General features: G+C 39.5%; 1 protein-coding gene across 4 annotated transcripts in view; it reads left to right on the top strand.

The window, feature by feature from the left end:
• The window catches only part of LOC120531316 (linker for activation of T-cells family member 2-like), a 100,948-nt gene extending 81,743 nt beyond the window's left edge, over positions 1–19,205 (top strand). For all 4 annotated transcript variants that reach the window (XM_039756606.1, XM_039756605.1, XM_039756602.1 and 1 more), the window contains 4 exons: positions 2,456–2,512; positions 15,672–15,728; positions 15,933–16,010; positions 18,291–19,205. In XM_039756606.1, the coding sequence (XP_039612540.1) occupies positions 2,456–2,512; positions 15,672–15,728; positions 15,933–16,010; positions 18,291–18,301 (203 nt within the window). In that variant the 3' untranslated portion in view covers positions 18,302–19,205. The remainder of the gene's footprint in view (positions 1–2,455; positions 2,513–15,671; positions 15,729–15,932; positions 16,011–18,290) is intronic.
• The last annotated feature ends 401 nt before the right edge of the window (positions 19,206–19,606 follow it).

The raw sequence follows: 19,606 nt of genomic DNA, 5'->3' as shown, positions 1-19,606 counted from the left end.
CCTGTCTAGTTGAAAAACAGAAGACATGTAGATTCTGTGCAATTATTTTGTATCATTCAATTATTACAGAATAAAATGACCCAGAAAATCTGAAATAGCTACAGGAATAATTCCTGAAATTGAAGATAAAGTGGTAGGTGCTCAGGGACTGCCATAAACATTACAATTTTCTTTCAAATTTTTTTATGCATATACAGTTGACAGTGAACGGCTCTTCTTTAACCAGTAATTTCATTTTCCCATACTGGCTTCCGGTGAATGAATGTGATCTGAAAAAGACTTGTGTCTGATTCTGTCTACCTGAACAATCCCCGGCTCCTCAAAACCATCTGCTAAAATCTAACAAGGGTCAGAAAATCAAGGCATAGAGGGTTGTGCCGATGATAAACAAATGTCCTTTTTTTCCCATCACTAAGATCGTAGACACACATTATTCTTCATGGAAACTTTCTGTCGGCTTCTTATCTTATCTGCCATCAGATCCTGTTGTTATTTTATGCTCTTTGGCCAAATGAGAACATTTTTGATTAAATGTGACAGTAATTCAAGAAACCATTCAAAAGTCTTGTATTTTTTAAAAATGGTTACGTAGTAAACATTAGGTGATGATGGTTTTGTCTGCTCCATGACTAGGAAACTGGTGAGAAAATTCTGATTCCCTTGTGGATGGCACCTTAAGTACATTTACTTGAAAAAAATGCACAAACCTTGAACGCCCATAAAAAGGTAAAGCATTGGCATCAGGCTCTTCAGATTGTCTTCAACACTCACATGACTCATTTTTCTTTAATTCTGAAATCAGTTGGTTAAACAGTTGTACAAAAGTCAAACCTAGCAGAATAAAAAAGATGCACAGCCCTCCACCCACAAAGATGGCAATTTAACACCCACTAGAAGCCGCAGGCCTTCACAGTAAGCATGCATTTTTAATTGTACTTTATGATAAAGGTAAACTGCACGGACTAAGAACAAAAAGCAGCACAGTTTAATGTTTTCAATGGATTTTTTGGTATAAAGAGTCATTTCCTGCCCATTGCAGTGTAGTTTATTTCTCTTTACTATAATGTAAACTTGACAATTAAAGAACAGAGAGATACTGTTTGCAGAAAAGTGGTTGGATTGTGCTTCTGCAAAGAGCCAACCTTTAATACTGCGATTTAGCAACTAGTCTTCAATGTGCATTCAACAATTAACAGAATGTGGCCTTCTCCTTGAAATAGAATTGTGCTGGTCTAAAGGACAAGAATGATGTTGAAGTGATGCATGGCGACATGGACTGTTCACATCTCAGTTGTCATTCTGATAGATAGATAGATAGATAGATAGATAGATAGATAGATAGATAGATAGATAGATAGATAGATAGATAGATAGATAGATAGATAGATAGATAGATAGATAGATAGATAGATATTTTATTCATCCCAAGGGGAAATTCATATACTCCAGCAGCAGCATACTAATACAAGAACAATATTAAATTAAAGAGTAATAAAAATGCAGGTAAAATAGGCAATAACTTTGAACAATGTTAATGTTTACCCATACCAAGGGGTGGAACTGAAGAATCGCATAGTGTGGAGGAGGAACGATCTCCTCAGTCTGTCGATGAAGCTGCTCCTCTGTCTGGAGATGATCCTGTTCAGTGGATGCAGTGGATTCTCCATGATTGACAGGAGTCTGCTCAGCGCCCATCGCTCTGCCACTGATGTCAAACTGTCCAGCTCCGTGCCTACAACAGAGCCTGCCTTCCTCACCAGTTTGTCCAGGCGTGAGATGTCCTTCTTCTTTATGCTGCCACCCCAGCACACCACCGCATAGAAGAGGGAGCTCACCACAACCGGCTGATAGAACATCTGCAGCATCTTATTACAGATGTTGAAGGATGCCAACCTTCTAAGAAAGTATTGTCAGCTCTGACCTTTCTTACACAGAGCATCAGTATTGGCAGTCCAGTCCAAATTATCATCCAGCTGCACTCCCAGGTATTTATAGGTCTGTACCCTCAGCACACAGTCACCTCTGATGATCACGGGGTCCATGAGGGCCTGGGCCTCCTAAAATCCACCACCAGTTCCTTGGTCTTACTGGTGTTCAGGTGTAAGTGGTTTGAGTCACACCATTTAACAAAGTCCTTGATTAGGTTCCTATACTCCTCCTGCCCACTCCTGATGAAGCCCACGGTAGCAGTGCCATCAGCAAACTTTTGCACGTGGCAGGACTCCAAGTTGTATTATATAAAGCTGGGTCTCTTTCAATACGTATGCTCTTTGAAGTCTCTGTTCTTCTCACATCTTTATGAAAAGCTAAAGAACCAACCTTCTTGCAGACTCCAGAGCAGCAGTTTTTAGCTTTGGTATAAGGAAATGAGCTGCTTTATTAAGCATACAGAAAAAAAATGTATTGGGAAAAGCCAGCACTTCATGTTAAAGGCTTGAATTTTCTTTCTCCACAGATGGGTCCTACGAAAATGTGTTCACTTGTGCATCTAAGCGCAACAGTGTGAAATCAGGTGGGTTTTTATTTACTAAGGTCGGCTGAGTTGTTTTTATTGATGAATGTGTTTATTTTCCTGTCAGGGTGATGTTTGGCCAGCTATCAGACACTTTCCATTCACCACAAGGAACAATTTTCTTTTTGTACTGTTTTTTTAAAGCCATAAACAGAGATTAGTCTGTCATATTCTCCATTTCTTAAGCCTTGTGTCAGTTTTGTTATGTGTTGAGAGTTGATTTAGGACAGCTATTTCGACACTAACACTATATTACTGTATATTAGCTTTAAAAATCAAACATTGTTTTTATAGTAGAATATCTAAGGGTGATTTCCACGCACATTTAGTGAAAAACAATACTTCTTTACAAAGTACCCCTTAGAGTCTAACTTCATCAAAAAAAAAATCTGAATTAGTTTAAGCCACCCTAATTTGGGGTGTTCATAAGAAATGTAATTTACTTCATGAGGTAGAAGTACATAATAAAAAGAATATTTTTGTCAGACATCTCTCTAGTATTAAAAAAAAAATAAGACGAGACTTATTTCCTGCAATGAGACGTGATCTTTTGAAGAGAGACACTTTCATGTCCCGCGAGACGGTCAAGTCACGTCATACTCACAACTTTTGGAAGCAGGTCCCGTGATGCACATGCAGAGCAGGTTAGAGATAAAGGAAGTAGGAAAATTCCAAAGTTACCATTAGCACAAACAAACGGAGAATATTACTCAGTGAAATAACAGAACAGCGAAAACAGATCGAATAGTGTTTGAGGATGTCTGGGTGAGAAGAGAGACAAAGGTACAGGTGCTGTACAGGTTTTAAAGTGTTTGAAGTGCCGCACGAAATGCAGATCACGCGGCATGGCAGCAGCAGCAAGCCAGCAGCTGACCGAGCAAAGAGGAGGTGAAAAAAATAGGAATTTGTTTCCCATTGTATCACGGTTTAAAAGGGGTTTCAAAGGAGCGTCCGCATCTCCTTGGGGTACGTTCAGCCCCCCTCTTCACAACGGCGCATAGCGCTGGAGTTGGTGAGCGAAGCAAGCAGGGGGCAAAGCCCCCTAGTATGAAATATAAAAATGTTTTCCTCAGTTTAAATGTTAACATTTTAAATATACTTGATTGTAACAGAAATTTGTCATTTTTCATTCTCAGATTGAGGTCCATAGATAATTAGACTCTATTAACGGATCAAAAATAACATGATAATCTATATAATAAAAGCCCAGCGCGGTGTCCGTGTCCGGGTCCGCGTTCCTTTTGGCTGTATAGCCGCCCTGTAGAAAAGCCCCAGTCCATTCCCTCTCAGAATTCCTGCTTACCCCCCTCTGTTCTTTCCCCTTTGCTTTTATTTTTCCTGTTCCCGAAAATCTTTTCAAAACAAAAGTAAAGAAATAGACAGAGCGTAACATTAACGTCTTCTCCCCTCTGCCTATTAAATAATCAATAAAATGAAATAAAAAAATCACGAAAGAAACAGAAACTACAACCTACCCTTACAGTGTCCACCGCGCTTCTGGCGTTACAGCCAAACACGTGGTGTATGCAGGTTATGAGGTGTGACGCTAATTAACGCCCGTACTACAACAGATTATATTGTTCATATACTGTTAACTATTTACAGGGATCAACTCTTTTGGGGAAGTTCATAGCAAAAAAAAAATTCAATTATAAATAATTATTATTATTATTTATAATAATGCACTTGAGTATTTCGAGCCCCGTGTCTGAGTCGGATGGTTCCCCTGGTCACCAATTCGTGTGTTTCACTATGCCCACTATGCCTTTCCGTCTTCAGCTACCCATGTGCACTTGTACGGAGGAGACCTTACAAAACGAAACGCAACTAAACCTGCTGCTGCGAGAGAGGACACATTACAGCGTGATCACGAAGCAAAGAGGCAAAGACGTCACAGTCGCTCGCAAGAAACAGACACTCAGCATTCACACAGATTAGCTCAACGACACGTCTCTGCCGCACAACGAAAGGCAACTGAAACCCCTACAGAGAGAGAAGACAGATTACGCTGTGATCGCGAAAGAAAGAGGCAAAAACGTGCCAATGAGACACTCGACGAGAGGTCCTTACGATTGAGTCCTTCAACTGTGGTCATCCAACGCGCAGCATAGTGCGCGCCAAGTTGCTAGTAACATTATAATTATTGACCTTGAAATAGTCTAAAATGATACATCACATGTTTATGTTTGAAATTTGTCATTTTAAATCTTCTGGGACAGGCTCTTAGAGGGTTGTGATATTCATGATCAGCTACCTCAGAATAACATAAAGTGACACTCCACATGCCTAAATTATCAGTCCCCATTTTTAGGAAATGGAGTAACTTTGACCCTTTGCATCCCATTAGGGGGTGAACCTCTGGGCCAGCTGATGTGGCCTTCAGACCATTTTAGCTGAATAAACCTATTGGTTCACTCTTTATCATAAGGTTGTGATTTCCTGCATAAAATATGGCCCACAAATGAGTTTTTTTTTCAGATCTAGAGGGCCAAAAATATGTGGGGGCCTCTAAAAGCTCAATGTCTTGCATACCTAGGCATCAATAGTCAAACAGTATATCATATTGCAGGATATTTCTTATACTAGTGAGTGAGGAAGTGCCGGACACACAAAAAAAGCAATAAACTACAAATAAAGTAAGTATTTAAGGAATCTGTTCCTTTAAAAGTATTTTGTACTTTTTAAAACCCAACCTTGTGTTACATCCTTGTACAGCTGGCAGGGTTATGGGTCAGTGCTAAGGTGAGTGAAGTACCCCTGATATCACTACCTCCCTGAAGTATGATCAATGGTTAAAGCATCTAATAGTAGGTGTTACAGTCTCATACGTAAGGCTCTTTTGCTCCTGTCTCTTTGTTTACGGCCTCTTTTTTTTCCACCCTTTAGCCTCTCCCATTAAGTTATGGAGGTGATGTGCTTCTGCCAATTTTGTTTATCAAGATTGTATCAATACCAAAATCAACATTTTTGAACCAATCCAACACTATTTTAAATTGAAGATTTTTTTAAAAGTCTAAAAAATATATTTACTAGTTATGCTCCAATCATATTTTTTAAGAAAGATACCGATTTTCATGATCATCCCATTCCGATACAGATTGTGACTTTTTTTTCCTTTAAAAAACTTTTTGCACTAAACTCCTGCATAACCAGATGCACATAAGCCTTATATCCTGTATTAAAGTGTACTTTTATAATTAAACTACAGACAACAGGTGTTAACTGTTCATTTTTTGTTAACAAAATTAAATTCTGTAAAACCATAAAAATACTAAAATAAATAAAATTTCCTTAAAATACATACAAATAAAATCCATACCAAAATATTTATCCATAATATATATAGTATAAAAGAAAATAAAATGCTTCTCATAATTACAAGCTGTCATATTGTTTCATTTTTTTCAATAATGTACATATCTGAAACAAGGCTTATTAAAAAAAGCAGTTTTCACCATTTCTCTAATAAAAATGTACTATATATATATATATATATATATATACATATACAGGGGTGTGTGTGTGTATATATATATATATAGATAGATAGATAGATAGATTGTCTGGATGACTTTGATTTATGTGGGGATGATTCCAGTTCAGCATGAAGATGATTCTTCATGTCGTCAGTTCGCACACTTCTTGATGGTCCGAGATTTTTCGGGTGTAATAAACTTAATAAGTTGTAGCATAATGAAAATTGCATAACTAGATCTGGACCACCCTATATATATACAAAGTATCTATAGATATATATACGTGCTGTTGTGAAGAGGGGGGCTGACAGTACCCCAAGAAGACGCGGTCACTCTTCTGAAACCCCTCTAAAACGGTGATACAATGGAAAACAAATAGCAGTTGTTTTTTTAACCTCCTCTTTGCTCGATCAGCTGCTGCCATGCTGCATGATCTGCATTTTGTGCTGTGCTTCAAACGCTTAAAAGCCTGTACAGCACCTGTCCCTTTGTCTCACTGCCTTGTCTCTCTTCTCCCCCAGATATCCTCAAACACTATGTGATCTCTTTTCACTGTTACATTATTTCACCGAGTAATTTTTTCCATTTGTTTGTGCTAATGTGATCTTTACTTACCTTTTTTTTTTTGAGACTTTCGAATTTTCCTATTTCCATTATCTCTAACCTGCTGGATGTGTATCACGGGACTAGTTTCCAAAGGTGGTATGATGTGACTCGACCGTCTTGTGGGACGTGAAAGTGTCTCTCTGTCTGTCTTCAAAAGATCACGTCTCGTTGCAGGAAAAAAGTCTTGTCTTGTCGCAAGATTTATAATATCATATTGTATGCAGCATATTCATGTCATATTAGGAAAGGAAAAATTTGAAACATTTTTGTGAACTTCAGCCATTTTAAGAGAAGACCAGCTATACACTTCACCTAATTGCTCGTCTACTGCAGTGGAAATCTTTCAGTCTCAGCGGCATGTTTTTATTCTAGTATATCATTTTTATATTGTTTTATATCCCCCAGTGCTGTTTTTTGAACTGCTGTCTCTGTTTTGTAGAGATGGGACAGCACCAACAGCGGTGTTTAATAATGTTTATTAAAAGTAATTCAATGTTTATTTAAAATTGCTACAAATCACAGCCCAGAAGTACCTCATCATATTATGGGCGTGATTAAATGTCTGCCAAGAAGAAGCACTGAAAGTGATTAGTTAGTTTTTCTCACTTAAACAAGTCATCCTCGGCTGTTCTTTGATTATCGTATCCTCAGTAAGTGCGACTCAGCGTGTGCTATAAAATTTGAGAATTGATCTGTGCTTTCATTTGCTTCATTGTTTATCATGCATGCATGTGAAACACCACAGAAAGTGCCAAATCTTTTAAAATCTAAGGCTTTGATAGAAAATGCAATGCGGTGCGATCAATTTAGATTTCTTATCATGTGTGCAAAGTATAATGGAACTCTTATGTGCACACATAACCAACACACACCACACTACCACTTGGCATGACTTTCACTCTTTAGGCTCTGCAAAATATAACAACACAGAATGTAACAGGCCAAAAGTAGCCCCTGCTGAAGTCTCCCAGCCCTGTGGTTCAAGAGTGCCATATGTAAAATCACTGGCAATGACATGACAATGCATGGATGGGGTAATCGGCACACAGATGGCACTGGTTTCCATATAGACAAATAAAAGATGGCACAGAGTAGACGAGAGGGTAAAGCACAGGTGAAGCGCCCAGTGCTGGAAGGTGGCACACTAACAGACATGGCACACTTGACAATGTATGAAAATGTGACAATTAATAGTCATTGTTCTTTGCTTGATACTGACATGCGTTCGAGATTGCTTTGTGTTTGTAGCTGGTAGGACTGATGCAATAATACGGAATTTGACTGAATATGAGGTGCTATCTGCTGTTGAACCACTGGCCCTCAGTGACTTGCTATGTGCACAGTTATGATTGGTGTTTTTCATTCATTTTTTGTGCTTTGTCCAGAATGGATTCTGACTATCTATGTGTCTTTTCTGGGCTTCTCTTGGCTTTTTTTTTTTTATTACTTTTGAAACTCAAGTATCCTGATATTGGAGTCAAATTTGATGTTTCAGGACATTTTTGAAAAACTTAAAAACGTATTAGCATTATGTCTAATAATTGCGATTCAGATTCCAGGTGCCAGGGGCTTGGCATCAAAGGTCGTAACATCAAGGGGCTAAAAGATCATCTCGGTGGGCATTTTGTATATGAGTTTACAGATAAACCTCACATTCAAAATCTTTCTAAGCCTTTTGTTTATGCCTTCCCAGTTTTTGATCTTTTGTCCTCAGTTTTGACTTCTGATTTTTGATTTTATTTTTTTTTGCACTTTGCTTGAAAGATAGGATTGACTTTCAGCTCTGAACTTGGCTTGCTTTTTCAAGTATGCATTTCTCCTTGTTCTTTACATAAAAATATTACTGTCTTCCTGCAGGGCAGTACAGCGCACCAGCATCACATATACAACACTAGGATTTGAGTATGCATGACATTGAGAGAATATGACTTGAGGTGATTTCTGGGCATACTGACAGTTCTGCCGCTATATCACACACTCAGAGCACTTTTGTGCAGAGCATCATTTGTTGCAAGAAAGCAGAGTAGGAGAGACAAAGGGAGGAAAATACGCAGCCAGAGGCAATGGTAAGACTTGGTGCGCCAGCGACCACTGTGAGTGGAGCATTAAACACCTTGAGAAAGACCAAGAATGTGTGATAATATGAATCACTTCCAGTTTACTTTTACTGTCACACGCATGCCTCAGAATCACTGAAAGTATGTTTCCTGAATAGAAACCTTTGCTACTTCAAAGTGGACATACAGTGGTGTGAAAAGCTATTGGCCCCCTTCCTGATTTCTTATTCTTTTGCATGTTTGTCACACAAAATGTTTCTGATCATCAAACACATTTAACCATTAGTCAAATATAACACAAGTAAACACAAAATGCAGTTTTTAAATGATGGTTTTTATTATTTAGGGAGAAAAAAAAAATCCAAACCTACATGGCCCTGTGTGAAAAAGTAATTGCCCCCTCACCCTAATAACTGGTTGGGCCACCCTTAGCAGCAATAACTGCAATCAAGCGTTTGCGATAACTTGCAATGAGTCTTTTACAGCGCTCTGGAGGAATTTTGGCCCACTCATCTTTGCAGAATTGTTGTAATTCAGCTTTATTTGAGGGTTTTCTAGCATGAACCGCCTTTTTAAGGTCATACCATAGCATCTCAATTGGATTCAGGTCAGGACTTTGACTAGGCCACTCCAAAGTCTTCATTTTGTTTTTCTTCAGCCATTCAGAGGTGGATTTGCTGGTGTGTTTTGGGTCATTGTCCTGTTGCAGCACCCAAGATCGCTTCAGCTTGAGTTGACGAACAGATGGCCGGACATTCTCCTTCAGGATTTTTGGTAGACAGTAGAATTCATGGTTCCATCTATCACAGCAAGCCTTCCAGGTCCTGAAGCAGCAAAACAACCCCAGACCATCACACTACCACCACCATATTTTACTGTTGGTATGATGTTCTTTTTCTGAAATGCTGTGTTCCTTTTACGCCAGATGTAACGGGACATTTGCCTTCCAAAACTGTCAACTTTTGTCTCATCAGTCCACAAGGTATTTTCCCAAAAGTCTTGGCAATCATTGAGATGTTTTTTTAGCAAAATTGAGACGAGCCCTAATGTTCTTTTGCTTAACAGTGGTTTGCGTCTTGGAAATCTGCCATGCAGGCCGTTTTTCCCAGTCTCTTTCTTATGGTGGAGTCGTGAACACTGACCTTAATTGAGGCAAGTGAGGCCTGCAGTTCTTTAGACGTTGTCCTGGGGTCTTTTGTGACCTCTCGGATGAGTCGTCTCTGCGCTCTTGGGGTAATTTTGGTCGGTCGGCCACTCCTGAGAAGGTTCACCACTGTTCCATGTTTTTGCCATTTGTGGATAATGGCTCTCACTGTGGTTTGCTGGAGTCCCAAAGCTTTAGAAATGGCTTTATAACCTTTACCAGACTGATAGATCTCAATTACTTCTGTTCTCATTTGTTCCTGAATTTCTTTGGATCTTGGCATGATGTCTAGCTTTTGAGGTGCTTTTGGTCTACTTCTCTGTGTCAGGCAGCTCCTATTTAAGTGATTTCTTGATTGAAACAGGTGTGGCAGTAATCAGGCCTGGGGTGGCAACGGAATTGAACTCAGGTGTGATACACCACAGTTAGGTTATTTTTAACAAGGGGCAATTACTTTTTCACACAGGGCCATGTAGGTTTGGATTTTTTCTCCCTAAATAATAAAACCATCATTTAAAAACTGCATTTTGTGTTTACTTGTGTTATATTTGACTAATGGTTAAATGTGTTTGATGATCAGAAACAGTTTGTGTGACAAACATGCAAAAGAATAAGAAATCAGGATGGGGGCCAATAGTTTTTCACACCACTGTATCTGGTAGGTTTAAAAGCTTTTGTTTTCACATTTGGACCTTGAGCTCCTTTTTAAAATGAAAGGACAGGCTTGGTATTTTTTAAGTTAAAATATGATTCACTTTAGATATATATATATATATATATATATATATATATATATATATATATATATATATATATATATATATATATATATATATATATATATATACACATATATATACCACGATTATCAAGAAATAACTTAAAAAATATCAAACTTGTTCTTTAAGAAACTGCATGACAACTGGTCATACTTATCAAACACTTTTTTTAAAGGAGAAATATAAATACATTATATAAACCACATGCATTGTGTCTGTACTATTACTGGAAAGCAGTAGAAATAAATCTTCTGAGAGGGAACACAAGCTTGACAAGCATATGCTAAATCCCAGCTTCAGTCCAATATGGAATACTTTTAGGATTTGTGAAGGAAACTGTTTTGTCATAAACTCAGTTTTATTCAAATGTTATAATACTACTTAACAACCACTCATACTGACAATATATATATATATATATATATATTTGAATTCAGCCCTCTGTAGGTTGAGAATTTTCATTTCCATCAAACAATGTGGCATCCTTTCGTTCCTAACACATTACCCAGTCCATATCAGTATACATATCCAGCAGGATTTTTTTCCCATTGAGATCTGATGTGTTTTCCAAGTGTTCCTTTAATTTTTTATTTTAATTAAGTATATAGTACAGTGGAACCTCGGTTCATGACCATAATTCGTTCCAAAACTCTGGTCGTAAAATGATTTGGTTGTGAACCGAAGCAATTTCCCCCATAGGATTGTATGTAAATACAATTAATCCGTTCCAGACCGTATGAACTGTATGTAAATATATATTTTTTTAGTTTTCAAGCACAAATATAGTTAATTACACCATAGAATGCACAGTGTAACAGTAAACTAAATGTAAAAACATTGAACAACAGAGAAAAATTAACACTGCAATAGTTTGCGCTATAGCACTAGGAACCGCTCGCTAAAAACACTTTTTTTTAATGAGTTTTAAGCACAGGGGAAAAAATGAACATTCGAATAATCCGTAATTTAATAAACCACCAAGAAAAGTAACATTGCCATAATGCACGCTATGAACCGATCGCTGAAAACAAAAACAAGCCTTTTCTACCTTATGCGTCCAGCCCTCCCTCTCTCGCTCACTTGCTCACTCTTTCATGTGTGCGTCTCTTTCACAAGCCTGGAGCTCTTGTGTATGTGCCTCTCTCTCCCTCGCCTGTATGTGTGTGTGTGTGTGTGTGTATGTGCCTCTCTCACGCGCGCCTGTGTGTGTGCCCTCTCTCTCGCGCCTGTGTGTGTGTGTGCGTCTTTCGCGTGCACCTGTGTGTGTGTGTGTGTGTGTGTGTGCGCCTCTCTCACGCGCGCGCCTCTCTCACGCGCGCGCCTGTGTGTGTGCCTCTCTCTCCCTCACCAGTATGTGTGTGTGTGTGTGCCTCTCTCTCCCTCACCAGTATGTGTGTGTGTGTGTGCCTCTCTCTAGCGCGCACCTGTGTGTGTCTCTCTCTCTCGTGCGTGTGTGTGTGTGTGTGTGTGTGTGTGTGTGTGTGTGCGCGCGCCCTCTCTCGCGCGCCTGTGTGTGTGTTGTGCTCTCTCTCTCTCTCTTGCTTGCTTGCTTGCTCGCTCGCTGCACAGGAAATACACAGGGAGAGACTGAACATGTACAAACCTAAAGGGAAACTGGCTTGTTCATATACCGAGTGTGTGATTGTGAACTGAGGCAAAATTTTAGCAAACTTTTTGGTCATAAACTGATTTGTACGTGTACCGAGACGTTCGTGAACCAAGGTTCCACTGTATATATAAATTTGGCAGGGGCTTTTAATGTACACATTTTTTTAGAACTGCAGTACAGTTATTACTCTGTGGGGTCATGCAAGTAAGAATTTCATTGTACTATAGTATGTAGCCATGACAATAAATTTGATTTCAGAATGCTTTGTTAAATATGAAAGATAGATAGATAGATAGATAGATAGATAGATAGATAGATAGATAGATAGATAGATAGATAGATAGATAGATAGATAGATAGATAGGAATTTTGGCATTTTACATAAGCTCATTAACTAAACACATACACACACCACAGAATAACTAAAAATAAAAGTAACATCTGCCTTGTCAGTCACAGTCACAGTGAGGCCTTATGCAGAAATATTGTTGTTGGTATAAAGGAGCCCCAGTAACTTTTCTTGACACACTTCTGCTAAATGATTTGTCTGAAAGTCCTCAGTGTTGTGTGTCAGAGAGAGGATGTGCAGCATTGTTCATAATGACACTCAGTTTTGTTTAAATCCTCTCCTTCACCGCTACCTTCAAGAGTGTTTTCAATAACTGAACTTACCCTTTTCATCTAGCTTGTAGATGTGGTTGGTCTCTCTTAAAGATGATGTTACCAGCCCAGTGCACCATAGCATAGAATACCGCACAGGCCATCACAGAATTACAGAAGATGTGAAGGATGTCACTACTCATGTTAAAGGAACGCAGCACTCAACTAAAAACACTGCCTAATATTATTCAAATTGGTCCACATGAACACTAGCTATTATGTCAAATACAAAAGGCAATATGATTTGATAAATTGCCATACACAGTGCAAAGAAATACTCATGAAAATAAATATTTTAATAATAATGCTTGGGGAAAATAATTACTTGTAAATAGCACCTGTATTAACATATTAACAAGTTTAATAATCCCTTAGGCAACATCAGTGGCAAAGTATCATGATATGGTCAATACATTTTAGGACTTAGCCGGGTCACTTTAAGTTCCTGGTGACAAGTCAGAGCAGAGTTGTTGAATGCAAGCAGGAGACACTGGCCAAACGGAAAGTAAAGCATATGAGATAACTTCCAAGTGAATATCTTGGCATTTACACATATTAAAGATATACTCCACCCACAAAAAATGCACATTTTTTATGTTCCTACCTCAACTATTTTTTATTGATGGCTGAAAAAACTTTTAATGTCATGTTTTGTGGAGGACAGAGATACTGTTTTCTTATAGCATGGGAGCCTATTGTGGCTAACAACAACAGTAACAATAGAAAAGCATATGTTGTACATAAAACAAAATCTGTCCATAATCCACATATGAAGTTGTCCTATCACATGCTCACAATGTGCAAATTGCATGCATTTGTTGCTAAAATATCTTTAAGAAAACATCTCCAGAAAATGAAAGTAGTCCACAAACAATAAGGCTGTTCATGTAGAGTCATGCTTTTGAAATGAAGACCCGCCTCTCCCCCTCTTTCATTGGTCAAGAATCCTGTCTTTAATTAAAAAATGCAGTCCCATGTTGTTATCACAATTCTTCATGAAAACATGATATTAAAAATTTTTCTCCTCCATCACGACAGACTATAAAACATAAGAAAAATCACTTTTGGGTGGAGTATTCCTTTAAAGCAAGCAGTAAGGTAATCTTAATTTAGAGTTTTGACTTTTCTTTTTTCTAATTGTGAGAGAACAATCCAACATGATATCGATGAAGTGGTGACGTATCCTTGTTTGTTGTGGTGTGTTTTTTGTAATTCACCTGGGCACGTAAACAAAATTTTTAGAATGTGGTGTATACCATGTGGTTCCTCACACAGAATATTCACTGGGACTACTGGTTTTCATTTCCACAAATTTCAATCAGGCATCTCACTTGAACATTTTGCTACTTTCCGATTTTTCCATTTGATCTCCTTTCTGATTCATGAGCCCGCTGAGCCAGTTCAGGGTTGCAAGGAGCCAGAAGCCCATGAGGTGTACCAGTCTGCCACTTGGAACACACTGCGCACACACACACACACACACGCTGGCCTAATCGGGGTCACCCCTTCATCTTACATGTACAGTTCTTGAATAAAAACACAAGGACAGTGAGTGACCTGGCTGAATTCTGACCTAGCCTTGTGGAGATGCTGGTCTGGAGCACTTGCTCAACTTCAGACTGGCTGCTCTCTGTGAAACGTTTGCTCATTTTCCCTTTGTCAACTGATGGTGGTTTCCTCCCACACCCAAAGGATGTGCTGATTAAGTGTGAATAAGTGTGACTGTGTGAGTCAGTGTGTCCTACAACAATAAGCAGATTCAAAAATGAATGGAGAAACTGGCTAATAAATAAGAAATTATCAGCAGGCGCACTCTGGATTGCTGGGTGGCTCGGCTTTAAGGTGTTACCAGAAGACTGGCATGTCAGTGAATCAAACAATTACTGAAAAGAAACAAGCATCCAATTAATTTGAAAGGAAACAGAAGAACAGGTTTTCAGCCCACAAACCCACATCTTTTACAGCAGCAGGGCCTGGCTGAAGCAGCGCAGACATTTCTGTTCTAAATGAAAGGTCAGCACACAGCTCTCGCACTTGCTGGCTGGCCATCTTACTAACACTGCGGGTTTTCTTCATTGCCATCTGTTAGTAGCAAAGTTTAGAAAGAATATTACTGTTTGTTTGATTCCACGCTCACCATCCATTCATCCATCCATTATCCAACCCACTATATCTGAACACAGGGGTCTGCTGGAGCCAATCCCAGCCAACACAGGGAGCCAGGCAGGAGACAAACCCTGGGCAGGGTGTCAGCTCACCACATAGTGAATATTGTGTTCACAGTGCTATTTTTTCCAAAAAGATGATTTAGATACCAGTGCAGTTCTACTGCAGTGTTTGACCATCTACATCCTCCAGGGGGTGGGGGGGCTTTGGGGGGGTCGAATCACTTTTCAGTTTTGCCAGCCATTGTTCTTCCAAAAGTCTAAGATTTCTACAAGGAAGAATGTGATAAAAGAAATACAGAAAGATTAGTAAAGAACTGGGAAGTACACCAGTGGTCATGCTGACCTCACATTTGTCCAAAACCCTGGGTTTTAAGATTTAAATGTAATCATGTGACTAGGGGTATCCCCCAACAGCTAATTTGGCATCTTGATTCTGAGGCAGCAATTCAGTTCTTCTTATAGGAAGAAACAGTGCAGACCGTGTCAATGATTTTTACTATAATAAACTAAATAAATAACCCCACACTGCTACCCGTTATAGCGTTCGATCTGACTCCGACTGTTGGACAGCTTGTGCAAAATGCAGTGTTTTGCTTTAATTTTTGCATTGAGAATGAAGTCCCAGCCTCTCTGCCCAAATGCCTTTCTGTTTAATTTCAGTGGAATCAATGGATTATGAGAATGCTGCCTATCTGAACAGTATCAAGAAGGACAAAGGTGGGTTTGTTCTACATCTCCCAAGCTGCACTCATGTATTCTTTTGTAATTTACTGGGCCGTGAGATTCTCAAACTATTAAGCCCGCTCAGATTCTGCTAGCTGGTTCTTTATGTTCATCTCATTTGTTGCATGAATTATATTAACTTATGTAACTCCTTTGTGTCCTCTTTTGCCCTTTTTCCATGTCACTTGCTGAATCTAGAATTGTGTGGAAGTCCTCCAGATGATGAAGAAGGGGACTACATTAATGCAGCAGTACTGCCGGGTTCCATGAAGTTAGGTAAGGAACTGAGTGCCCACGAATAAGTGAGTTAAACACTCGTAAAAGTATAAGTTCTGTAAAAATATTAGGAAAAGGAGACATCATGGCGGACTGGCTCCAGCAGACCCCTGTGACCCTGTGTTCGGATTTAGCGGGTTGGAAAATGGATGGATGGATGGATGGACATCATGGCATTCAAAAAATATAACAAAAACGGATTCGTAAGGACTATGTCAAGCAATGACAAAGGATTCCTTCATGGACTCCACAGTCAATCAATCCAGTAAATTCCACTAGTGAATTCTGGAAAAACCATCAGAAAATAGTCAATTCCCTACTATAACAGCTCTAAAAAAATTATTATGCACCATTATAGCCAAAATTCTTAAAGCCCCTTGTCCATTTTAGTCAACAACATATTACATTTAATGACATTGAATTGAACATATTTATAAGAGCAAAGCTCAGTGTGCATGCTCAGATATCATCTACTTGTTTTAGAGCCGTGAGGAGTCATTGCCACATGTACTGCACATTTAGAAATCTAAACAGGACCACCACTGCCATAAGGAATAAAATTCTTAAATATTGGACTGTAAATAGCGCAATAAATCGGTCACTGGCGGCACGATGGAGCTGTGGTCCTGCTGCTGCCATGTAGTGCAGACCAGGGTTTGCGCCCCGGGTCCCCCTTTGTCTACATGGGTTTCCTCCCACTGTCAAAGACCTGCAGTTAGGTGAACTGGCAATGCTAAAATTGGCCCCAGTGTGTGTTTAGTGTGAGTTCACCCCGTGATGGACTGCTGCTTGCTGGGAGAGGCTCCAGCACCCCTGTGACCCTGGTCTGGATTAAAATGAAATAACAGGACAAATCAGTCACTGTAAAAGTCTGTGGTAGCTATACTTTAGGTATGATGTGAACTGAAGAAACAAATTAGCGTAAAAAAATATGAGCAGATACAGCCAAGCGCCAAAAATGACGAGGCTCTTAGTTGTGGGTGAGGATTTCCCTCCTCTTTATAACATGTTTTCCCCTTTTTATTCCATTCCGGCTGTCACGTCAAGTAATTGTTCTGCTCCCACCGATGCTCTGTTTGTTGTTGACAATGAGAACTGCACCACGTTAACAGTGAACCTTTCATGTGGGTTCTGAATTAAACAAAAATAATAAATGTGCCTTGTGGGAAATTTTAAAAACAGACATAAACAACAAATGAAGCGATTAAAAAGGTGTGCCAAGAAGAAGTTCAGCGCTTTACATTTTGTAACCGATCTGGCTAGGCTGATATCCCCTTTCTCTCTCCATGCTCCTGAGCTTAGTGGAAGAGGATGGGACCCTTCATTAATTGAGAAGCAACCAGAGGACCTCAAATTCATTCGAGTTGCTTGAACCTATCAAGTGTTTCATGGATTCAGCCATCTGAACTCTCAAACCACTCAATAAATGAGAATTTCCCCTTGGGATTAATAAAGTATCTAACTATCTATCTATCTATCTATCTAAGGCTGACTGGATTCTTCAGCTTTGCCTTCACTCACTTAGATCATGGTGCAAATTTGAGTTCATTCGTGGTATCTGATGTACTGTCAAATTCTGTGCCAACAAACTCAGGAGCACAAAGCATTCTTTGTTACTCCTGAACACAAAACTTGTGGCCAATGTCACGTTTACCTGACATTGATATTTAAAAACATTCTTCACAGACCTTCATAAATAAGAGAAACTTCAAATGAATGTGAAGTTTCACAGAGCCAACCACAGAGCAATGGAGACTGCATCTGCTGGAGTAACTTTCACAATCAGTTGTAGCTTGATGTTTGTTACAAAACACAAGAATCGCTTCTCCATTTGTCATGATTTTTGGAAAAAAAAAGCGAATATTTTGAAATATAGCAACACTGAAAAATGCTTTAAGTAAATCATATTTTTTATCACTTCCCCTCTTGTCTTTGCCCCTTTATTTAGGCCCTAAAGTTGCTACTAGTCCTGTGCTTTTGTAGTTAACCACTTACATAAAGGAACTGCAAGTGGAAACGAGCGTCACGTTAAAACCCCAGAATCTGACTACTGTGAAAATAAAAAAAAAAGTTACACCTTCTACAACAGCAGCCAGTGTTTAGCATGAGAAATGGCCGCTCCTTGATTAGTCATGAAAAACAGCTAGATGAGAAGCTGCCTAGCAAACGGTGCTGCTGGGAAAGGCTCCCATCCCCTCCAGGACCTGCACTGAATTGAGCTGGTTTGAGAAGGTCATGTTATGTTATGCTGACTTGCTCCTAATCCCGTCCTTATTACAGGTCTGAAATAAGCAAGTTGGGAAAGAAGAAGCTGCTGAGACGAAAGGACGTAACCCACAAGTCTCCACCTCAACCCATGAAAGAAGCATGAAATTTGTAGCTTCAAAACAACATTCAGAAAGTCCTTCTTCCTCACTTAAGCAGCTGCCCAGCTTTCCTGTGCATTGCAACAACTCAAGAGTCACATTAAGGGCTTTTTATTATTCTGCACTTCCTGTTGTTGGCTGTACTGCACATTTCCAGTGGGACATGTTGTCTCAAGAACTGTCTTGCATCTGACTAGCGTCAGATATTACAAGGATTCGATGAAACTCTTTTGAGTATTACTGGGTCACTTCTGAACGTGACTTGCATTTAAGAAATGAGAGAAAATAAAATGTAGCTTGACAAGCACAGGCAAAGGCCTAACCAATCATGGGAAAGCATCCTTCAGTACAACTCCACTATAAACGTGAAGAAACGAGTAGGACTCGGAGTGACAGTCACCGCTGGGCTTTGTTTTACTGCCTGCTGGTTGCTCTGCAAGAGACACCCTTCGGCACATTGGTCTGCACATTGGTGCAAGTGTGCGTAGCTCTTTCAAACATGTCGGTATCCTGGTGTGAGTCGCTGGGCGTACAATACGTCTTACAGATCTCGTAGCACATCTGAACTACAGCGTGAGGAGAAGAGTTAGCTTCATAGTGGGCCATCCTACTGTGTGACGTGCACAGTTGAGCACATGCATATTCTACATGAGCACGGGCTGAATGTACTGTTCAAAAACTAAACTCCTGTTCATATGTAGAACTGTGTGAACTAACCTTAAAAAAGGCCTTGTTCAGTCATGTCACTTTTTTCTTACTCTATCTAATTATTGTATGGTGTTCTTGTCTCAACAGCAGAAGCGTGCCAAATAAATTGATCTGAATCATAGCCATGATATTTGCATGCTTTACTTGTGCCCGTGTCAGTTTCCTCCGACATCCTAAACACGCGCTCAAAGACGCTGTACTGGCCTAGCACAAGTGACCCAGGCGTTGGAGGGGTGAGATTAGTCCTGCCGTAACGTCAAATGCAGCATTATTAGACTCCTCTGTTCTCTTGTGATCATATAAAGGAAGATACAGCCTCAGAAATGAGACAAACGGGTGAGGAATGGCACGATGTTAGAGGACAAAGTGGGCACTGGCTATTCTGCTAGGCTTTAGTAGCTCATCAGGCCTGTAACTCTGCAGATTCAGCAGATAGTCAGCTGCACCTTCCCAAGCTTGCATACTCCATACCAGGTCTGTACTTCATCTGGTAAAAAAGGGGTATATCAGGGCTACACTGAC

Source organism: Polypterus senegalus, chromosome 6 (genome assembly GCF_016835505.1).
Source record: "Polypterus senegalus isolate Bchr_013 chromosome 6, ASM1683550v1, whole genome shotgun sequence".
NCBI classification, from domain to species: Eukaryota; Metazoa; Chordata; class Cladistia; order Polypteriformes; family Polypteridae; genus Polypterus; species Polypterus senegalus.
This window is presented reverse-complemented; position numbering and strand designations above follow the sequence as displayed.